General features: G+C 39.8%; 1 protein-coding gene across 3 annotated transcripts in view; it reads left to right on the plus strand.

Moving 5' to 3' along the window:
• Nucleotides 1-655: 655 nt before the first annotated feature.
• PCDH10 (protocadherin 10) overlaps nt 656-24,732 on the plus strand; it is a 48,696-nt gene continuing 24,619 nt past the window's right edge. Inside the window, exons 1-5 of one of the 3 annotated variants that reach the window (XM_075929949.2) lie at nt 656-4,144; nt 5,629-5,687; nt 6,292-6,398; nt 15,870-16,175; nt 18,710-18,742. In XM_075929949.2, coding sequence (XP_075786064.2) covers nt 1,535-4,144; nt 5,629-5,687; nt 6,292-6,398; nt 15,870-16,175; nt 18,710-18,723 — 3,096 coding nt within the window. In that variant the 5' untranslated portion in view covers nt 656-1,534 and the 3' untranslated portion in view covers nt 18,724-18,742. The remainder of the gene's footprint in view (nt 4,145-5,628; nt 5,688-6,291; nt 6,399-15,869; nt 16,176-18,709; nt 18,743-24,732) is intronic. The other 2 variants (XM_075929948.2, XM_075929950.2) reach the window with 2 other exon arrangements.

Consider the following 24,732-nt stretch of genomic DNA (forward strand, 5'->3'; position numbering starts at 1 on the left):
GTCGCTATTAAGTCCAGTCCATCATACACATTATATTTTACTTTGACTTACATCTTGTGCCATCTCTTTCACTTCAGTGAATCTACAAAGGTGCCAATCAGACCAAGATTTGGCCCCAATGCATGATGGTGTTAATTAGATGAGACTAGGAAAATGTATACGCGTGTGATGGAAACTAACATTCTCTGAGTTGTCAACTAAGTAATTATTTAAGGCAGCCTAGTTTCCCTTGTTTATTTTTTAAATGTTTGTTTTACCATTGAATCAGATATACAGCTGGCCAAATAGGAAAAAAAAAGTTAGTAGATGATGGAAATTCCTCCTCCGTGGGGAAAACTGGTTATTATTATCGTCTTGCTTCGCATTGATGACGGTAGGTGATCTCCCTATTCAGTAACTGCAGCAGGGGAATAGTAACTTTCCGAGGCAGAGATTCCCCAGTAAGCGCTTCGGGAGCTGCAGGGTTATTCTCTCTCTCTCTTTCTCTCTGGCATGTACACAGACCAACTAGAGCTCTGGGTTCTCCCCCCTCACTCCCCTGTGATGCACCCTGCTTGACGTGCGTTGGATCCAATGGGCTGCCGCCCCTGTGGGTGTTGCTACACGCTCATTGGTTGGCAGGAGCAGGGCGCTGCGCAAAAACAGAAAAGCAGAGCGCTCGGAGCTCAGAATCTGCCAGTAGAGATCACAGGAGCTGGAGCCGGGACAGGAGAAGAACTGCAGCGAGAGAGACACAGAGAGAATGAGGGTGAGAGAGAGTGAGAAGAAAAAACAGCAAGAGAAAAAAGACTGATCAGCACGTCAATAAAGAGCAACATGATAATCAACATCATAACAATGGCAATAAAAGAAGAAACTACAAATAAAAGAAAGAAAATATGAAATCATTATTATTAAAATAAAGGAGAAATCCCAGAGAAATTCAGGAAATGAAAGTTTTGGGCGGCAAACCTGCTCTCAGCCTTTTTGATATCAGATCATTTTGCTGGTTATAATTTTTTTTCCATTTTTTTTGCCTTTTTGCATCTAAAGGGGGCATGTCCAGCGGTTCATCCAGCAGCATCTATCCTTCCTGTTCCCATCAGGAAGGCAAACCGAGGACAATCTTGAAATATAAAAATTTCCTCCTTGGGATTTGCTGCTGTTGCCTTCACTGCCGCTGCAGCGGTGCAGTGCCAAGACTCCCGGAATAAATAAGAGCGGGCTACTGTGTATACAGTGTGTATCTCTATCTCCATTCAGCTCTAGGCATTATTAGTTGGTCATTTATTCCGAAGACCACAGATGAGGAGGGGACGCCTGTCTTTTTCGTTTGCTCAGCATATGACATAATCATAAAGAGAGGGAAATGGGGAAGAAAAAAAATCTCACTATGAAGCAGAAGGAATAATAATAATAAAAAAAGCCCTAGCTCTAAATCCGACTCCCCCCTCCCTTCACACACGCACGCTGCCCTCAGTATTTCGAGAGGAGGAGGTGGTGGTTTCTGAAGGAGGAAGTGGTGTTGGGGGGGGATCGCTTTCCCCTTTTGGAGATGATTGTGCTATTCCTCCTTGCCTTGCTCTGGATGGTGGAGGGAGCCCTTTCCCAGCTTCACTACACGGTGCAAGAGGAGCAGGAGCATGGCACGTTCGTGGGGAATATCGCCGAGGACCTGGGCTTGGACATTACAAAACTTTCGGCTCGCCGTTTCCAGACGGTGCCCAACTCCCGGAGTCCTTACCTGGAGCTCAACCTGGAGACCGGGGTGCTGTACGTGAACGAGAAGATCGACCGGGAGCAGATCTGCAAGCAGAGTCCCTCCTGCCAGCTGCACCTGGAGGTCTTCTTAGAGAACCCCTTGGAGCTGTTCCGGGTGGAGATCGAGGTGCTGGACATCAACGACAATCCTCCCTCCTTCCCTGAGCCGGACCTGACCGTGGAGATCTCCGAGAGCGCCACGCCGGGCACCCGCTTCCCACTGGAGAGCGCCTTCGACCCGGACGTGGGCACCAACTCGCTGCGCACCTACGAGATCACCCCCAACAGCTACTTCTCGCTGGACGTGCAGACCCAGGGCGACGGCAACCGCTTCGCCGAGCTGGTGCTGGACAAGCCCCTGGACCGCGAGCAGCAGGCGGTGCATCGCTACGTGCTGACCGCGGTGGACGGGGGGCAGCCCCAGCAGCGCACCGGCACCGCCCTGCTCACCATCAGGGTGCTGGACTCCAATGACAACGTGCCCGCCTTCGAGCAGCCCGTCTACACCGTGTCCCTGCCGGAGAACTCGCCGCCGGGCACCCTGGTGCTGCAGCTCAACGCCAGCGACCCGGACGAGGGCCAGAACGGCGAGGTGATCTACTCCTTCAGCAGCCACATCTCGGCCCGGGCGCGGGAGCTCTTCGGCCTCTCGCCGCGCACGGGCCGGCTGGAGGTGAGCGGCGAGCTGGACTACGAGGAGAGCAGCGTGTACCAGGTGTACGTGCAAGCCAAGGACCTGGGGCCCAACGCCGTGCCCGCCCACTGCAAGGTGCTGGTGCGGGTGCTGGACGCCAACGACAACCCGCCCGAGATCAGCTTCTCCACCGTGAAGGAGGCGGTGAGCGAGGCGGCCGCGCCGGGCACGGTGGTGGCCCTGTTCAGCGTCTCGGACCGGGACTCGGAGGAGAACGGGCAGGTGCAGTGCGAGCTGCTGCAGGGCGACGCGCCTTTCCGCCTCAAGAGCTCCTTCAAGAACTACTACACCATCGTGACCGAGGGGCCGCTGGACCGCGAGCAGCCGGGCGGCGACGCCTACACCCTCACGGTGGTGGCCCGCGACCTGGGCGAGCCGGCTCTGAGCACCAGCAAGTCCATCCAGGTGCGGGTGAGCGACGTGAACGACAACGCGCCGCGCTTCAGCCAGCCCCTCTACCAGGTGTATGTGAGCGAGAACAACGTGCCGGGCGCCTACATCTACGCCGTCAGCGCCACCGACCGGGACCAGGGCGCCAACGCCCAGCTCGCCTACTCCATCCTGGAGAGCCAGATCCAGGGCATGTCGGTCTTCACCTACGTCTCCATCAACGCCGAGAACGGCTTCCTCTACGCCCTGCGCTCCTTCGACTACGAGCAGCTCAAGGAGTTCAGCTTCCAGGTGGAGGCCCGCGACGCCGGCGAGGAGCCGCAGCCGCTGGCCGGCAACGCCACCGTCAGCATCCTGGTGGTGGACCAGAACGACAACGCGCCCGCCATCGTCAGCCCCCTGCCGGGCCGCAACGGCACCCCGGCGCGGGAGGTGCTGCCCCGCGGCGCCGAGCCCGGCTACCTGGTGAGCCGCGTGGCGGCGGTGGACGCGGACGACGGGGAGAACGCGCGCCTGACCTACAGCATCGCGCGGGGCAACGAGGCCAGCCTCTTCCGCATGGACTGGCGCACCGGCGAGCTGCGCACCGCGCGCAAGGTGCCGGCCAAGCGCGACCCCCAGCGGCCCTTCGAGCTGGTGATCGAGGTGCGGGACCACGGGCAGCCGCCGCTCTCCTCCACCGCCGCCATCCAGGTGGTGCTGGTGGACAGCGCGGTGGAGCGCCAGGGAGGCGGGGGAGGCGGCGGCGGCGGCGGCGGCCTGGGCGCGGGGGGAGGCGGCGGGGGAGGGGCGGGAGGGGAGCATCGCCCCAGCCGCTCCGGGGGCGAGACCTCGCTGGACTTGACCCTCATCCTCATCATCGCCCTGGGCTCGGTGTCTTTCATTTTCCTGCTGGCCATGATCGTGCTGGCCGTGCGCTGCCAGAAGGAGAAGAAGCTCAACATCTACACCTGCCTGGCCAGCGACTGCTGCCTGGGCTGCTGCTGCTGCTGCCCCTGCTGCAGCCGCCAAGCCCGGGCCCGCAAGAAGAAGCTCAGCAAGTCGGATATCATGCTGGTGCAGAGCTCCAACGTCCCCAGTAACCCGGCCCAGGTCCCGGTGGAGGAATCGGGCAGCTTCGGATCCCACCATCACAACCAGAACTACTGCTACCAGGTCTGCCTCACTCCGGAGTCAGCCAAGACCGACCTGATGTTCCTCAAGCCCTGCAGCCCCTCCCGGAGCACTGACACGGAGCACAACCCCTGTGGGGCCATAGTGACGGGTTACACGGACCAGCAGCCTGACATCATCTCCAATGGCAGCATATTGTCTAACGAGGTAAGGGTCAAAGGGAATTGTAACACTCTCCAACCCCTACATATTTGGCAAGCTTCCCTCTGCTGTGCACAGTTCATTGCAGGAGCATGCTTCCCTGGGCTGCTTTGCGTGTTTGTTATTATTTTACTGTGTTGACAGTGAAAAATGAGTTTGCTTTGATTTTCTTATGTACTCTGATGCTCCCGAGTCTCACTCTCCCCAGGGCTTGCAGGTCTCAACCACTTTTGATTCTCTCTCCTCTTGTCAGTGTCACTGTCAAACTGCACTGCAGTCTTTCCCCAACCTCATCTTTGCTTTCAATTAGTCTCTCGAAGCCTTTCCTCTCCCTGTCCTTTTCTGTGCCCCTTGCTTGTAAATAGCTTCTTATCCTCTTGCTTCTTTGGTCACAAATATATATGCATGTTTTTAATCACCTGTCAACAAGAAAGCCTGCCACTGAATAATAGTTTCAGCTGTGAAGTGCCTTAGAGTAAATGAGTGGCTTCTTTTTCATTTGAAGCATCAGTAGTGCACTGGTCAGCATTTCAGAAACTGTTGCATAGAGTCGCCCACACCATGTGAATATGAATGAAACGTGCAATCTTTTCTGTATTCAAATGACATGATCATATAGTAGTTTCTAATCTTATTTGGATTGTGTGCTTTAAGTGACTCTATATTCCATTTTCTGGGCACTGCTTCTAGCAAAAATGCAATTGGCATTTTAATGAAATGAAATTACATTCAATTTTTGTAATGCAAAAAAAAAAAAAAAACCAAACAATAAAAGCATATATGTTAGTTTGTAAAAATTTTGCATGTACAATACTTCAAGGAAAACCCTCTGGAGTTTGTCAACATCTCTCTACTTGGCATACGCTGTACTTAATTAATATGAAAATTAGTGTTTTAATTGACTTTTTATGACTCTGTTTTAAAGGTTCTTTTGTATACTGAATCAGAATTTAAAAATAAGGCATCATGAAAAAGAATTTCCATGAAAACATATATCAAGGCTTAACATATCATCTATTAACCGTTTTGTCTGTAGTGTTTTAAGTAATGTGGGCACCAGTATATCTATGATGATGTACCACTGAAAGAAACAGCCATGTTCCTCAAATACTGATTTGCTGAGTACTTCAGGGCCAGTTAAGGTATTTTTTGAGTTATATATTGTTTAAAATTGTTTTTAATTATTTCATCAAGAATTTAAATGTTAGCTTTTAGTAGAGCTTTTACACCAAGGGGTATGCCAATTGACTTCAGTATAGTTATCTTACACTTGGTGTAAGATGCTATTCAGTATGTTTAAGGGGGGCTAGAAATTGTCCTTAAATGACTGAGAAAAATCTCTGTTTATTGATCTGTAGTCCCACTTGCCTGAGTAAGACCATGGCCTACCTATAGCTGTACCTCTGTGAGGAGAGTTCCTGGCTGTTCCTTCAGATTTTTTTGGTGGTAAATATATTGAGTTCAACTAAGTTCCAATTAATTTTTTCTAGACAAAACATCAGCGTGGAGAGCTCAGTTATCTAGTTGATAGACCTCGACGGGTAAACAGGTATGAACTCCTTATTCCTGTTTTCCTAATGTAGGAAAATATCTAAGATATATTTTGGCACGTATGAGTGGGGATATAGAAATGTGTTTGCTTGTCTATTATTTTTCATCTGAAGAAATCAAAATATATTTGACATTATGCATTTATTTAGGTATACAATTAAGTAAAATAAGCAGTGACAAGTGAACATCTCTGATTTATGGCTTTTGTGAATCTTTTTAAGCTGTCTGAGAGCAAATTCTAATTCTGTACTCAACTAAAATGTGCTTTAAATACTTACGAGTCGGCCTGTAGGTTCTGACAAATAATATTGATTCATCTGAATATAAATTTAGCCTTCCAGTGTAAGCAAATGCTACCAGATTATTTATGACAACTGCATATAACACAGATAGTGTAATGATGGCTAATGTCTATTTCATTTGGATTAATAATGTCTGAAAATACAGGTTTTGTGTATGATGGACAGAGTGGTTCTGTAGAAACAGGGTTGCAAAGAGGAAGCCTGGATGCATGCAGCACCATGTGTGGCCATGTGATGGCAGAAGAATGTTTTATTAGTCCCTTTTCATGTTTATTCTAATAAGATTTTTGATGTTTCTAGTTCTGCATTCCAGGAAGCAGACATAGTAAGCTCTAAGGACAGTGGTCATGGAGACAGCGAACAAGGAGACAGTGATCATGATGCCACTAATCGAGGTCAATCCTCTGGTAAGTCTGATAAGGGAATCTAAATATTTGATCTTTTACTAAGGGAGCCAGATAGGGCAATTATGTGGTTATAAATAATATAACATAAGTGTTTATAGTTATAGCATATGTATATAATGCATGGATGAATGAATTTACGGTCAACTTGATGGTATACTGAGACAGCAAAGAGATTATTTCCCAAACCTGACTGGCTTTTGAGAAGTATAGCTGTTTTCTGTATGTTGGTCTGTATCCTTGGCTCTTCTGGCACATTAAAGCAAAGTTGTTGGTATATTTTTGTAGCAGACCTCAAATTTTTTCAACAGTCAATTTGAGGAATTTCAGAGCATTAGGCGACTTTGTTTAGCTGTGACTTTAGCAGGCATGGTAGTGTGAAGCATACTGGGAGTTCCCTAGGGAAAGACTGTACTCTGAATGATAGACAGATTGAGAGGATTTTTGCTGGAGACTAGTGGAGACACACAGAGTGCTTTGAATATGTAATGTCTTACACTTCCACACTTTCTGGAGCTTGTTTTGAAATTCAAGTAAAGGGACTATACAATAGAGTGATGTCCTTGTTAATGAGTATAAATTATACAGTGGCCATCCCTTCAGTCCTAATGAAAAAGAACATGGATACAAATACTATGATTTAAAACAGATGGATGTGTTTAAACAGTGGAATTATTTCTGCCTGTATCTTTTTCTCTCTGCTTCCATATTAGTGTAAATTATTTTTGAAAGATTCAATGTGTATTTGGCTGTAACGCACGTGCATGCATATGTGCGCAGGGCTGGCCCTACCATGAGGCGAACTGAGGGGGCTGCCTCAGGTGCCAGGCTGCAGGGGGCACCACTAGGATCCAGAGTGTAGAAAATTGTGTCTGCTGCTGGTGCATATGTGGGTAGCAGAGCAGTACCATGAGAGGAGTAGAACAGGCAGAAGGCAGAATTGAGACCTTTCAAAGTTTTGGCCCACGCGAGGGGCCATGGGGGCATCGAGCTCCCCGCCTCAGGTGCCAAAATGTTGTGGGCTGGCCCTGCATGCGCGTGCACACACCTCTACAGAGCACACTTCAGCTAATAATTCTGGTGAATACAAAAACTAGTGGGGTGGGAACCTTTGATTAGAGGTAACTTTTTTTTTCCTTCTGCAGCCCATAAAAGGCCCAGGCATTTGCTGCAAGTGTTTTATGGAAGGTGATGCCCCATTCCCTTACTTGCTTAATCTTATTCCCTTCTCACTGGCATCAGACTAGCATTCCTTGAAGCATCAGAGGGAAAGGCGGGTCATTTCCCCATCTTGCCCAGGAGTTGGTGCTGCTACAGTCTCTTGCTCTGCTAACATGCTGTGTCTTCTCATGCTCCTGCCACTGTCTCCTTTGCCATGGGAAACCCAGGCACCAGGGGAAAAAAGGCCACTCAAGGGCCTCTTTATATTGCTGCAAGTCATTAATATGCAGACCTAATGAGACTTGAGAAGAGCCAAGAGTCTCCGGAGCTCCCTGCTCCTTGCTGGGCTTCCCGCTAGTTGAACAGAGTGTCTATTTTGTGTCTGGGAACCTGACAACAAACCAGTTCTTGCCAGAAGTTTACATCTGAACACAGAGCCCCCTTTCATTTTTGGCCTACATATGGCGTATGATTTATTGTTGTCTTAAAAAGCAGTTCACCCCCACCCGTTCTTTCACACAGTTTCTGATGCAGCAGCAGTCAGTGCTAGATTTATAAAAAGCTCTCATTCCTCCCTCTGTGGTTTTTTTTTTTTAAACTTAGCTGTGTTTCAGGGTTTTTTTAAAACATGTTTTACTGCAGCACTCATCTCAATGAACATTTCAATCAGTTTAGTCCCTCAACATAATGAACCATAATAACTAAACAGGAGAGAAAAGAATAATCAGCTGCATAAGGAGCTGCATTTGAAAGACTGATGGTGGGAATATAATCATATAGTTGCACATCAGTCTAAAACCTATTTTATTTTAGAAGCATCCAGTGCTGTTCCTGTAGTTATGTTTTTACTTTCCCCATCCCCTCCTCTTTTTAGAAGTAATATAATTCAGACATGAACATTGGAACCCTTCTCAAACTTGGCACCAGTTTTCAGATTCAGCCAATTCTTTTTGTTGTTTTTGTTTTGCAAGTGAAGAAATACATCTATTTTGCTCTTTTAAAGACATTTAATTTATTTAAAATAATGATTTATGATCTCATGTAATTAAAATAGGGATTTGCTATGAACAAATGAAATTAGAAAATAAGCTTTCTGTCTAATCAGAGTTTGTAATACTAACTGAAAAGACAAAAATTAAATATCCAATTTTAATAAACTGCTATAGTGCATTTAAGGTAATTATTTTATATAAGGATTTTTACAAAGCACAATGTAAATATGTATTTACAAGATATACTGGAAACATCTACAGGGTATTTTGGGTCTATGGGATGCTTGTAGTAACATGTTATATAAACCGTGGGATGAATCTTGTCATTACACAGACATCCGCACCAGCGATGATACAGAGAAGAAGTTCAGTATTAAACTTTTATTCATACACTTTCGGTATTTCTTAATGAATTATATGAAAGGATAGGAAGTACATCTTGTTTGAATTTCAATGACTTGAGGGACTATGATGTCTGAGGGCATTGCTTCTCAATTAATTTTAAATGCAGTTCTTCGATATTCAATTCCTTTCAGATTAGCAGAGAAAAATACATTGGTTCATAGTAAGAGTAGCAAAAACAAAAACATAATGATAAGCAGTGAAAAATTATATGGGTATTAAAGTGAAGCCCAACTCTTACGCTTTTTCTTTCCTGTCTTTCTGCTTCTGAGCTATTACCTACTATACTTCCTCTTCATTTGTCCTTTTTTCTCCTCTAGTTATATATTTGGTTCTTTTTTCTTTCTTCTTTTTCTCCTTTCTTTATATATATTTTTTCTTTCTCATCATCATTTAGGATAGTCTTTCTCTCTTAGAACCTGTCACAAAATAGCATCATATTCATGTCCAGAAATACTTGATAAATGGTTTTTACGGCAAAATGTGATACACTCCTAGTCATATTCACACTGCAGATGGCTTTGCCTGGAAAGGCATTTTGCACTTCATTTTACACACTGTGTAACTGCTCCTTTTGTCATCAGTTTATCCTGTAGTAGTCCAGTGCCTGGTCAAAATGACTGTGGTTATGCAGAATGTGAGTCTTTCACTGTATGATTCATCCATTGTGCACATTTGCTTGGAGAATATTTGCTGAAATATTATGGGCCACTGTTAGTGTAAACTGCAGCTCCAGTGACTGAAACAATCTTTTATAAATCATGATTTCTTACTATTGATTAAATTGGGTGCATGTGAAAGGTACTTGATTCTGTCTTATATATGCCCCCCCACTCCAAGTACTATAGCATCTTGGATACATTTATCTTCTCAAGACCCCTGTGAGGTACAGAAATACTGTTAGTCGTACTTCACAGATAGGGAATTGAGGCACAGGATGACCAGTAGAGGAGTTTTCAAGAGCACTTAGGCATCTGACTCCCATTGAAATCACTGGGGGTACATCTACATAGCAGTATTGGTACATCCACACTGCATGGCTATTTTGAAATAAGCTGTTCTGGAACAGTTATTACAAAATAGCTTATTTTGAAATAGCACATCTATACTGCAGAGATGCCTCAAAATTAGTCTGAGGCAGGCTTTCCTAATGTAGATATGCTATCTCGATTTAAAGCCCCAGGAGGCCCTGGGGAGGAATAACTTAGAATAGCCCTGGTGAGAGGCTATTTTGAAATAGCAGCAGTGGAGCAACTACACACATCTTATTTCAAAGCAGCTATTTCAGAATAGGAATTATTCCTCGTAGAATGAGGTTTACAGATTTCGAACTAAGCCGTCGGTTAATTTGCAATTATTCTGAAGTAACAAAATGGCTGTGTAGACGCTCACATTGTTATTTTGAAATAATTCTAGTTATCTAGAAATAACAGGGCAGTGTAGCCGCATCTTTAATTTTGAAATAACAAGTGTTATTTTGAAATAACTTAGTCCATATCTACATATCAAGTAGTTATTTCAAAATATAGTAGTGTCAAAATACTGTCAACCCAGAGGACTTCTTCCTCTGACTCCTGTAACCCTCATTGTATGAGGAGTAAGGGAAGTCAGAGGAAGAGTGCTCTATTTTGAAATACGTGCTGTGTAGACGCTTTCAATTTCGAAATAAGCTATTTTGAAATAAGCTATGCGATTGACGTACCTTAATTTGTGTAGCTTATTTCGAGCTAAGCCCTGCTATATAGATGCAATCTGAGAGTTAAGTGCCTAGATATTTTAGAAAAATCTTACTAGAAATTACTTTCCCAAGACCTTACAGGTAGTTTGTGGCAAATTAAGGAACAATTTCTCTTGAGACCCAGGCTGTGCCCTACCTATTGGACCATCTTTTCTCTCTGACTGCAAGTCTTGGAGAGAAAAGTTCTTATTTATCTGTAGAACAGATACTGCTAAAGCAGTGACAGTTCTAACTTCTCCATTTCAACCCTTAAATATGCATCAATCATATTCTAGAAAAATCTCTTCTAAGGATGAAATTAATTTATTCTTAACACCTAATTACATTCTTGGCCTCTATTTTAAGATTAACAACATAAATGGCAATTGCTGCTCTTTTATACATATAAAATATATAAAACACATATGTGTGTGTGTGTGTGTGTGTGTGTGTTTACATTTTACAAGACACTTGGCCACAAGGACTTGGACTAATGCTGCCAGTTCATTTCATATAGCTGATCACCAACTAAACATCTGACGATAATGACTTTTGAAAACTAGATTTTTGCTCCAAATTCAGTATATTATTATTTTACATCACACATTTTTTGAATTAATTTTGTAATATAATTAGGCAGGTATATTTTCAGGTAGAGATATATAAGAAAATTTAGTAGATATAATAATACTCCCACATTTTTCCATTAGCAAGTACACTAATACTGTGTTGATCTAACTCTATTGATTTAATAATTCCACCTCCACAAGAGACATCGTGCTTAAGTCAATGTAGTGGGCAAGTTACATTGGAGGAGTTACATTTTAGTATAGATGTTTACAGAGTTAGATCAATGTAAGATGCCTTCCATCGACCTAACTATATCTCAGACCAGGCCTGTATCTGTAGGAATCTGGACATTACAATTACATCTGGTGAGTTTCCAGGGATTTAAGGTGTGTGTTGTGCCATTCCATGCCCTCTTGTCAAATGATTTGTGCACCAGCTTGAACACCAGTTAGCAGAACCAATGTGTTTATTCTGTGGGATGCAGGAAGAGCACAATATTGTAACTGGTATGGGGGAAACAGATTGAGAAACCATGAGAAAAAATTACTGTGGTGAAGGGGTAATATATAATATAGCAATTAAATCCTATTCTGAAGATCATTTGGGAAAAAAACGAGGGTGAACATAAAGTGGTGTAGTAAAGTGCTTTGACTAGCTGTGTGGGTTTCTTTTTTCTTTTGGATGATGGGAGAAGGTTGAATCCTTAATGATGTTTGCATCTCAGTCATTCAGATTATGATTAGAAGTTAATATTTAGACGAACTGAATGTTGGGGATGTTTATGTCTTTACTCATGCTGTTGTGAGGAAGGAGACAGTTTTATGCAGGGCAATACATCAACTGGCTTGTGAAGGCAATATACATAACAGAAGAAATTGCTAACATGCTTGCATTAATAATAAAAATGATGCTATAGAAAATAACACATCTTGAAAAAAGGGAGTTGCTTTGTTAACACTTAATGGTGTAATCAAATAGCAAATACTAATAAACACCAATAACATGTTTGAATATAGCTTGTCATAATTCTGGAGATTTGGCATGTGGATAATTTTTCTTTAATTCCTTTACAATATTTAAAAAATGAATTTCAAAAATTGCCAAAATATCTCTTTGATCTAAAGAGAGCTTTTCATCCCAACTAGTATACATATTCATGGAAACATTTAGTTTTGTCTTTTTCACGTTGAGATAAAAGGAATACTTTAGAGAATCAATTGCATTAAGAATCTGATCCAAACTAACCAAATTCAGGGAGGAGAGTTAGTGTTAAAAAGCTACCCTCCATCCCTATCTCCTTTGGCTATCCTAAATATGTCAGGCTATGTGGCATGTGAAATTGTTCACTGTCCAGTGACCTATCCAATAACTGTATTACAGGGTAAGGAATGATCTCTTGGTCTTTCTTCCTGCATTATATTGCAGTGTTTATCACATAATGTTATTTGAGAACTTTGTGCCAGATATTTATATTCTTTTGATACAGACATTGAATTTATTCTCACCTTTAAAATATCAGTTTATCTGGGATATAAGACTTTATATTTTTCAATTCAATTATAGTATGAAATATTTCTTCACTGTGGTTTTGCAATTATGATGAATAGTTTAGTCCAGGAAGACTGTATATCAGGCAAGATATATGAAGGCGATACAATGGAAGTGTTATATTGCCTGAACATTTATTTTTGTTATAAATCAAACATATTGTCTTTGCTTTATAAAGGAGTCCTATGCCAGATTATATTTATTTTTCTCTCTGTGATACCGCTTTCTTTCTGCAAAACAGAAAAATTGACAATCATTTTCATTTCTCTCTTAGTTTGCACATCGAATACTTTCTGTTAGAAACTTTTTTGGAAAATCTTATCCTATTATACCATAATTAAAAAAGGATGAATAGTTTGCTACTATATCATAGTTAATAAAATGGAATGTAGGTACCCAGGAGATATAAAAACTGGAGTGCTAACTTGAATGTATTGTTCTGTAAATATATTGATATCTAAGGGTATGATTCTGTACCCATTAAAATCTGTGGGAATGTAATAAATGAGAAGTAGGAGCAGTCCTCCCTGGACACTTCCTCTTCCAGCCATACTCTTATATACACACTTGAATATTGGCTCTCCCTTCCAGTAGTGGACATAAGTAGGTAGATTTTTATTCTTAAATCATCTTTTGGTACTTTGTCTTTTCTTGAAGAAAAACAGACTTGGTGCATACAATATACATTTCAGATTCCCCTGTTTTCATTTCTTAAAATGTTGATTTGTAGGGATATAACATCATTTTCCAGTTCTATAATAAATTGTTACATAAATTTGTTCAATGTTGGCAAGCAAAATCAAAGAAAACTAAACAAGTAATTAGTAGATAGACAGACTTTTCCTGTTTATGAACTGATATAAAACCAAAATGGTAATATAACAGGTAATTTTCCTGGAGAAAAATAAATCCAGGGAGAAGAAAATAAAGATCTGCCCTTGAATAAATATCTAAAGTTGTCTCTTCCCATTGGCAAAACAAATAAACAAACAATAACAGTTCAGTCCAGCTTTTTGTTTCCCTTCCCATCACTGTTCTGTTTCAGGATTAATGAATTGAATGAATTTATTGACTGAGGTAATATTTGTGAACATTTTCTTGCAAAATATATGGATATTAATTACTTTTGACTTATATTAGGAAATCCTGAAAACTGACTATATCAATTTGAATTAATTGTTCCTCTACCTTCTGAGTTGCAAAAGTTCTTAAAATATGAAGTATACCTTACTCTGCATAGAAAAAAAATCTTGGAATTTTTCTAATGCTAGTTTTAGTAGTGATGGTGTATGGCCACCTCTTTGTAGAAAGTACATAGGCAAATCTTTCTTTCTCTGTTTTATTTATCTGTTTTTATAGTAGACGCTACCATTATGATATCAAGAACTAAACTAACCAATTACCTCATGAACAATTTGTATGTCTTGCATGCTTTTCCCTGTCTATTTCCTTAATTCCAACTGCAGTTCACGTTTGCATTCTTCAACAGCTCACTGATCAGTAATTTATTTCCAGACTTCTGCTTACCAATTATCAATGGGAAGTTATAATCGTAGCTGGACTTAGTATCATACATGGCTTAATGTAAAATAAAAAAGTCATTATAAAGAGAAATTAATCTGTAATAAAAACTTGCTTCTTCTGCTGCTGCTCTTTTTTATCATTTATCTAAATGATTGCCCTCCATTCTCAAGCATTTCTTGGTAACTCAAAGGGGATTCTTATTTGCTGAAAAATTGTTTTCCATAGTGAGAGATAATACATAACTATTACTAATATAAATCAAATTGAAATGCAGAACTGTGGCAGAATTTTAAATACTAATCCTTACCCAAAAGATCAAGCTAATCAAGTTCTTTATGGTGTAGACTGTTGAATAAGCTACATTACATGAATCTTATTGTAGGTGTTCAGATTTTTTTCTTAGTTCTTTTTCAGTAAGTTATGACACTTTTTTGTAATTCTAATTCACTTGTTGTAAATGCAATATTTATAACTGATCTTGTTCATTTTTGACACATATATATTTATTCAAAAACATTCAGTGTACTCTACAAATAAAGGATAAATGCCTCGGATTGTGCTCTTTCTATATGCTGTTGATTATCAATCTGAGACAATAATATTTATTCAATTTTACTCGAAAGATTTCAGACACTACTCCTTCCTGAAGAAATTTAAGCCGACAATTTAAGGAATCAGAGACAGGAAATATGCCAGTCAGAAGGTAGTATGGAAGTATTGCTTGTCACTGAAATCTTAATAGCTTTGAAGGATTTGTAAACAGTTTTCAGTTGGTGGAGAAAAGGGTTTGCTGAGATGCTGAGCATTAGCACATTTGTCAATAGTATCTGCAGCCATATCACATCGGACTACAGTTACCTCCATGCCACTAATTACAGTAATTTACTATTGGACTCTTCCCAGTCACTAGAGTGACTTGGTTATGGTAAGGACTACTGTTGTGGCAACGATTACTAACTCTGAAGAATTAATGAAAAGGATGGACTTAGTAAATCATTTTTCTCGCACAAAGGATTGATATGTAACAGTCGCCAATTTTGTCAGAACTGCTTTTAGTAATTTAGTCAGTCTAATCACATTCATACATACGCAAAGAATTGCTTTATAGGAATCAATAGTATTTAGTTTTTAAAAGTGAATTCTGAGATTCCTTATTAATGAAATTCCATTCTTTTTGTAAGATCCATGTTCACCATTTTTTCACATTTGTACCTTACTAAGTATATCACCTGTAATTTGAATTAGTCTTATACCTCTATAGGTTCTAGGCAGTAAGGTCCACAAGAGATTCTGAGAAGTGAATCATCATCACACTTCTTCTCGTGATTGTTTTGCACATGGTGACATTCTGGCACTTCCTCTCTTTGTAACTGGTGGCATTGACTGGTGAAGACCAAAATGATCAGATCTTTTGTTGGTGAAATGAAGGCAGTGGAAAGAGTTCTAGAAAGATTTTCTCCTCCTATCTCTCTTTACCCACCATGTTCTTTCTCATCTGTCAGCAGCTTGTCAGGATGCTGAAGCTTATATCTACAGTTTCTTTCTCTTTCCTGCTTGCAGGCATGGATCTCTTCTCCAATTGCACAGAGGAATGTAAAGCGCTGGGCCACTCGGATCGGTGCTGGATGCCCTCTTTTGTCCCGTCCGATGGACGCCAGGCTGCAGATTATCGCAGCAATCTGCATGTGCCCGGTATGGACTCTGTTCCAGACACTGAAGTGTTTGAAACACCAGAAGCCCAGCCTGGGGCAGAGAGGTCCTTTTCCACCTTCGGCAAGGAGAAGGCCCTCCACAACACTCTGGAGAGGAAGGAGTTGGATGGACTGCTGACTAATACACGAGCGCCTTACAAACCACCATATTTGAGTAAGTACTATTCAGAAAGCTGCGTGAAAATGTTCCCTTTGAGGGAATAAATCTTAGCTCTCTATTATCCTTACTAAGAATAGAACACTCAGAGTATTGGAAGCAATGAGAAAAAATTACTCCTCTTGGATTCAGATACCACTAAAATAGCAATGTTGAATGTACATAAAAAAGGACAAGACTTTGTCCCATGATATTATGTCCCTGTTGCTAGCAGCAAAAACAACTTCTGTTTTTCTGAAGAGAATTTTTTTTCAAAGGTGGCTTGCATCACTTTCTGAAAAACATGCTTTATCACAGTAAACAGTTTTGAAGTACAAGGTGATGGCAAGCTTAGTTTTTCTTTACATTTTAACTGCTCCAGGTGCCTCAATTTCTTACTGAAACTGAGCTTTATCACTTCATTAAGTAGTGCTGGAATAATACCTACATGAGGCAGGATTTGCAGGGCAGCAGAGGAGTCTTCATATTTTTACACATTATTCTGATTATCTTTTACTTTTAGTCATCCTGTAAGATAGAAACGTGTATTCTACTCAATGCTGTCTGACTTATTCTGAATTCTTACCTGAATTCTGTCTTATTCTAAATCCTTACCTCTTTTATAGTCCTCATTGCAGTTGGGCAACAGAGAAGACAGTGTATAGATATAGAAAAGATAATTATGTGTTTTGGATTCTGAGCCAAAGAGTGTACACTAAAACCATACTTTGTTTAAGATGTTTACTGCTATATTTACTAGCCAATTGTATTTTGTTAAGGCATTACAAGATCTCCCTTGACTTGAAGAGTTTCTCATGCTCATTTAGTCTGCATTATGGGAGCCAAGGAAGGCTGCATTTTATCAATGGCCCTTCTTAGAGCAATAGCAGTCCCTTAGGACAATAGGTGAGCTGAGGAATGTTTCTCTAGAGGTGGCTTTTTATTTTATTTTCAAATTTCAGTTGAATTCAGTGGTTGTGAAAGGTGCTGCACTGAGACCCCTGGAAACTGAAGTCTTTCTCCAGAAAGGTTCAGCATGGACAGCAATCTTCTTTAATCTTCCTCAGCTCTGTCCTATTAGTGTCAGAATACCTTTCAAAGTGTGAGGATTTTTTCAGTCTTCTTTCCCATTCAGTCCTTGGATTTTGTGTTTAAAAAAACTAAGGCAAAGCTTGGGAAATTATTAATTTCATGATGTCCACATTCACTTATAAGGAACTGGCTTGAGGCAAGCAACTGATTTCACATAGGTCAAAAACCTGCCAAGAGCTAGCAATGTCTTCTATATTCCTCTGACAAAGGTCAGATTTGAACTGTTGACCTTGTGCTGAACTCTTATGCTCTTCATAACCATCAAGTCTTCTAAAAGTGTCATTTAGTATTAGGGCACATTCTAGTCATGAATTATTAATTCATCATCATAACTTCAACTAAAATATTTGTATTTTATAGCACTTTTCAGCCTCATTATGAACATGTTTCTGTTTTTGTTCAGTTTACATAAATTTCTTATAGTGAGCATTATTCATAACAATGCCAAATTGATGCTTCTGTTTAATTGTTCCATAATTTGGAGGTTGATTATAATTAAGTAAATGCCTTTTCTTGTTTAGTTTCTAAACTTGTGTGTAGTTAAATATAAACGATTTATTTTGCCATCCTGAAAGCAAATTGTCACATAGTTTATACTTTATTTTCCTCACAAACTATGACATGAGAATATAAAATAATTGAGGCAACATTGGAAGGAAGCCCAGTAATATTAGTGAGATGTATGTCATAAACTGGATTCAGCAAAATTAAATCTGGACTATGAATTTTACTGAACTTCCAAGAATAAACTTCAAAGAAATCTAAATTAATAATTCTATCTTCTGTTTTCCTATAGCTAATGCCTCTATTAGTACTATTTTAGATTTTAAAATGTATTGCAAATAATAGATCAAAGAAATAAAGTGAACCTAATTCTCTGTATAGCTGAGCAGATAATTCACAGTTAATAATTTATTCATTGAACAAGAAAAGAGAAGAGACTATTCTCAATGTAGTTTTAAGGAATGCACAAGAGATAGTTCCGGAAATAACTATAGTTGAGCCACTAAGTAATAGTGACCAAATATAATTGAGTTTACTATCCTCATGGGAGGAATTTCACCAAAAAGTGGCATGGTGATAATTAATTTTAGATAGGGTGATTTTTTAAAAAGAAGCTAGCTCAAAAGGTCCCTCAAGTTAGGAAAATAAAATCCTCAAGACTCACTGCTGTTGCTATTTAATCCCACCGTGCCAAAATTATAGCATGAATTTAAAATCCTTTAAAAAAGTGACAAGGTAAGAAAAAAGAAAACACATGTTAAATTGCAAGATAGAAGAGAGTTACTTGTGCTAAGTAGGCATCCATTAAAATACTTCAGTAAACCCAGTAGAAACAATGATAAGTTAAAACAGATAAACCATAAAATTGAAATCAGGAGAGAAAAGGTCTTTTTTTTTTAGCAAATAGCCAAAAACATAAAAACTAATACATTTTTGTTTGTTTCTTTGTTTTTTAGTATGTCAGAGGTAGGAAGCCTGTGAGAGAACAGGTAGGTCTGTTGATCTGTAATTATTGAGGGTACAGAGAAGCTAAACAGTGTATTTTCATTGATCTTGACAAAGAGAGTGTTAAGGAAGCTATCTATCCCAGACCATTTTTTTTTTCAAATAAACATGAGGAAAATGAGACTGGGGTGGAAAAGATGAGGTGCTGGAAGAAATAGATATGCAGTAAAGAGAAACAGGTCATTAGCACCAGACAGTATTTATCAAGAATTTTGAAGAAAGTTTGGAATGTAATGGCAGAATTGATATAAAAAAAATCAGCTACTATACTGGATTCTCAGCCAGCAAGCCAGAATCTTTAGCCAGGTGCTTTGAATACTAACCTGATCCTGAAGAAGTAATATGTGATGTAGTATGTTAATGTTTTATTTTAAGTCTGTCTTAATAAAAATACATTTTTAAAGACACTAAACATAGTCCTGAAAATTATGGACAAGTACTCCTCATTTTTTCAGGAGTACAGGATCTTTCAAAAAAGGGTTTTATTTTCAATCGATCCCCATCTAAACAGCCATTTTTCCTTGGAAAAACCCCATTTAAAAAAAACCTGCAGCCACTATTACGCAAATGAAGCATGGGAAATTTAAGTCCCGGCTTCACTGCAGTTTTGAAGTGTCTAATTTACCTCCCTTTTTCGAGGAAAGGGATGTAATTTAAACACAGCCTATATGTGATATATATAGATATAGATATATGATATTATATATACGATATAATTTTCTGAACTTTCAACAAGCTTTTGGCAAAGTTCCCCATATGAGGCTCTTAAAGGGTACATCTACACAGCAACATTATTTCAAAATAACTTAATCCATGTCTACATAGCAGTCAGTTATTTCGAAATAATGTCATAATACTGTAAAGCTGGAGGACTTCTTACTCCGACTCCTGTAACCCTCATTATACAAGAAGTAAGGGAAGTCAAAGGAAGTGTGCTCTGTTTTGAAATAAATTCTGTGTAGAAGCTCCCAATTTCAAAATAAGCTATTTCGAAATAAACTATGCAATTGACGCAACTCAATGTATGTAACTTATTTTGTGCTAAGGCCTGCTGAGTAGATTCACCCAAAGTGTCTAAGCATAGTTACAGGGTGAGTGGTAAAATATTATCACACATATGAAACTATCTAAGGGCACATCTACACAGCAGGGCAAAAGTCGAATTAAGCTATGCAACTTGAGCTACGTCAATTGCGTAGCTTAACTTGAAATAGCTTAGTTTGGCTTTTGGCTCTGTCTACACACTCTTCCTTTGATTTCTCTTACTCCTCGTATAATGAGGGTTACAGGAATAAGAAGTCCTTCAGCTCACCATTGTTTCGAAATTATGCCTTGCACTGTAGACATGCTCTTTTTTATTTTGAAATAATGTCAGTTATTCTGAAATAACACTGCTGTCTAGACATAGCCTGAGACAGAAAATTAGCAGGAATAATTGGATTGTTTTCAGCATCAGCAGAAGATTAACAATGGAGTTCCACAAAGGTCTGGACAGGGGCCCATATTGCTTGGTATTTTTAATAATTAGGAGGGAGGGAGGAAGGGAGCAAAATTTACAGATGACAGTATATTATTTTGGTAAGTCCATGCTACAGTTCAGTGGTTCTGTGGTAAATGTAATCATGAGGGTATGCAAAGATCTCCCAATGGGTACATCAACTCATCCAAATATTTGCCTAGTTTTACAATAGGCTACATCAAATGCACTATCAAAGTTAGTTAGAAGTTAGGAACTAAAATTTCATACAGATAATGACTTGTTTATACTGATCTACATATTATACACTGAAATGTAAATACAGTATTTGTATTCCACTTGCTTTATTTTATAATTTTATGGTAAAAATGAGAAAGTAACAGTGTGCCTTTTTTGTATTTTTATCTCTGATTTTGTAAGCAAATAGTTTTTAAGTGAGATGAAACATGGAGTGTATAAGAAAATAGACTCCTGAAAGGGGTATGGTAGTCTGGAAAGGTTGAAAACCATGGTCCTACTGGATTATGAGGAACTTCAGAGGGATTTAGCAAAGCTAGGAGAATGTGAACATAATGCAGCTGGTCCCTGAGTTGTGAACAGTTGACTTACAACCATTCACAGTTACGACCGAAGCTGTTGTAAATGGCGGACCCCGAGTTACGAATGCGGTCCGTGCTTATGAACAGCGCGGTCACGTGTAACACTTTGGGGTCTGACTTACAAATAAACTGAGTTACGACCAATTGCTTGGTCCATAACCGGTTCGTAAGTAGAGAAGAGGCTGTACATACTGGAAGGAGTAATTTGAAGTATTCTTTTACCTTTAAAAATTATTAATTGACTGTGACCACCGAGAAAAAAAAACGAATACAAATGAATATAATTTAATGAAAAGCCTCTGGTCCATGTGCAGTGGTATTTAAAACAGTAAACAAAATGCTAAATTGTACAATAATGGAGTAGAAATTTTTAAAAAATAGAATTCCATTATACAGTAAACTTCCGATAATCTGGCACCTTTAGGACTCAGGGGGTGCCGGATTATCAGATATGCCGGACTATCAGAAGGGGGGGCTATGAGGGGTCTGGGGTGGGGTGATGCTACCCCAGTTCCCCTCATAGCCCTCCCTTCTGATAGTCCGGCTCTGCCCCAGGAGTCCCCGATTGAGCCGCTGCTGGTCAGTTTCAGCAGCGGCTGAATAGGGGAAGCCTGCAGCAGAGCAGCTGGAGTGCTGCCGGGTTGGTCCGGTAGCGCCGACCTTTGGCGCTATGGGACCAACCCAGCAGCCTTCCAGCTGCTCTGCCCCAGGTGTCCCCAAGTCAGCCGCTGCAGAAACTGATCAGCGGCTGACTCCAGAAAGCTAGAGGCAGAGCTGCTCTGCCCCGGGCTTCCTGGAGTCAGCCCTGGTCAGTTTCAGCAGTGGCTGAATCGGAACGCCTGGGACAGAGCAGCTGGGGCACTGCTGGGTTGGTCTGGTAGTGCCAAAGCTTGGCGCTGTGGGGACAAACCCAGCAGCACCCCAGCTGCTCTGTCCCAGGTGTACCCAAGTCAGCTGCTGCTGAAACTGACCAGTGGCTGATTCCAAGAAGCTGGGGCAGAGCAGCGGCTGAATCCGGGACAGCTAGGGTGCAGCTGGGTTGGTCAGTTTGTCAGCTGCAGCGCTGGTCAGTTTTAGCAGCGGCTGAATCGGAGAAGCTGGGGGCAGAGCAGCTCCAATGGTCCGGCTGCCCGGAGCACTTCCATCAGGAAGTGCCGGACCATCAGGAGTGCCGGACTGTCAGATGCCGGACCATCGGAGTTTTACTGTATATATTTATCATACCTTCTCATCTTATTGCTGTGATCAGTTCTGTTCACTCAAACATAATAAAATCCCCAAACACACAAAAACTCATTGCATAATGGTTAGAGTCACAAAATACTTTTGTGTGAAAAATTACTGGAGAGATTATTACCGATTGGGGAAGATGCAAAAGGGAACATTAGGAATACAAGATATTAAATGATACAAGGAAAGTAAAGTAAGCATTCTCATTTGTCCTCTCTCCTAACAAAAGAATGAGGGGCAACAAAGCAACTGCAAAACAATCAATTTACATCTATCAGAGGTGGTTTAGATGATAATGGGTCCTGCTTTGAGGGCAGGGGAATGGACTCAATGACCTCTTGAGGATAGAATCCAGATTTTTATGGATAAATAGACATAAATCAGGTGTATAGATAACTGAATATAAATCAGCAGTAAGTTTAGACAGTATGGTGGCATACAAAGAAATATAAACACTCGTGTTTCAAGGGGGTTCCAAAGAAACATCTCCTATATGCAGGTTATTTCATTATAAGTTTGCTTTCATGTTTCTCAAAGGCATCTGGTACAGGTCTGTGTCAGAGGCAGAATATCAGACTATCTGAATCACTGAATTTATTCTAAATAGCAGACCCTACGTTCCTGTGAATTTAGCTTATTTTTATGGTAATGGAATATTCACAAACAGATAACGATATCCTTAAATTCCTTTGTTATACTAGGCCATTTGATTAATATCTTTTCACGATTTTGATTCTGTGGATTTATCATAAATATTTGAAATTCACGCTGTGTTGCTTGGTTGTGATGCAGGCAATAAATCATAGGACCCTTTACACATTTCTGATTGGATGAATGCACAAGCTTTGCTAAATTGAATACTTGTGCATGCAAATTTAAAAATTCATTTTCCTCAAGTAGCCAGGCATGCGTCTAGGAAACTGACTTTCTGCAAACATCTTTCCTATTAAAAACTGGTCATCTGAACAGTTAGAGGAATCAAATCCTGAACATGGGCCAAAGGATATTTATTTAAAAATGTGAATTAATATTTGGGGATAGAGGTTACATTTTTCCACAGATCTAATTTTAAACCTGTTCTTCTGCTAATGGATGATAGTCGATTTTGTGGTCTTATCTCTTTGGGCCAGGACAGTGTCTCACTACATATCTGTACAACATCCAGCACAATGGGATCCCAATCCTCATTTAGGCTTTTGGCCCACAGGGATTAGTTCATCAACCTGAGATGTTATAAAATTGCATAGTTTAATTGAGTTTAGTGGAGGCAGGCTTATGTCCACCACTTAATTTAAAAAATGTGTTGACTTTCATCCTTTTAAAATAAGTTTATGTTTCTTGTGGATCATCATGGGTCATCCTTGATTGACTGATTATATCAGAGCTAGTGAGAACTTCTGATAGTTGTGAACTGACATCAGCAGAGAATTATATTTATCTTATCAGTGGTAGAATAGGCACAACATGGACAGTGGTAATGTAAGGTAGGAACTATCGAATCTTAGTAACACTATTCCCCAATATGCCTTGACCTGAACATTAAGTCTCCATACGTTTATAATATTTGACCACATCTAGCTTAGCTTTCCAATGAAGTCAGTGGGGTTGCATGATATATGCATGAAGTTAAGTATATGCATATATCTTTGTAGAACTGAGTGCATAGGAACTGGATTATCAAATAATCTCGAATAAGGTATCAAATAACCATAATAAAATATGGGTTTTTTTCTGCCACAGCCTTAAGGATTAGCAGAATTCAATTTTTATTTTTCATCATTTTGAGGGATAATATCTATGTTTATTTTTAAGCATATTTTAATTTTTATCAATTTTCACAGATTTGAAAAACTCAGGGAAATCACATACTTGGAGCTCAGATAATAATTATTTAATGACAACAGACTGAAATTAAAAAGGTTAAAGCTTTATAACTATTAAAACACAAATTATAAAACTATATGAAGTAAATATACTCACATCAAATTCTAATAATTTCTCAAGCAGCATTTTATCACCATTCTGAAATTCTGATGATCATCAATCATCAAATGTTTAATGACATTTACTGTAAAAAATCTGATATATCCAAACATAGTCATTATCCATCAACTTGAGTTGGTTTATAATGAATGATCTAGAACTGAAAAATGTTCCATATGTTTTTAACAATATGAGTCAGTCACTACCAAAAGGTGATTTTCCACAAGGAATAAAAAATTGTCAATAAGGATTTTTATTGAATTTACTAATTAATTTATTGGAATATGGGTGTCCCCAGTGTCATAGAGAAATGTTACTTCATAATAGTAAAAGTACCGCAGAATGCTTTGCAACAAAAGGTAAGATCAATGATAGGATTTGTTTTTCATTAAGAATTCAAAATTTTTTTTTTTAAATCTAAAAATAATGTAAGTAGTGAAGCTCTTATGTGGTCATTCCTATGGTAGCAGAATTTTCTTTTCTTTTTGTATAATTCTGTCTCAAAAAATCTTTGTATATTTTTATCATATCTTTGAAGTGTCATAGAATAAATAGATGAACTAACTAATTAACTAATATTGTAGCAGCCAAAAAAAATAGTAACATTTAAAAAATATAGGTGCTTGATGTTTAATTACAAAGGATAGTGACCTTGTACCTAATTTTACTTATGCTCTATAGTCTT

The sequence above is a fragment of the Pelodiscus sinensis genome, chromosome 4 (genome assembly GCF_052426305.1).
Source record: "Pelodiscus sinensis isolate ZL-2025 chromosome 4, ASM5242630v1, whole genome shotgun sequence".
In the NCBI taxonomy this organism is placed as follows: Eukaryota; Metazoa; Chordata; order Testudines; family Trionychidae; genus Pelodiscus; species Pelodiscus sinensis.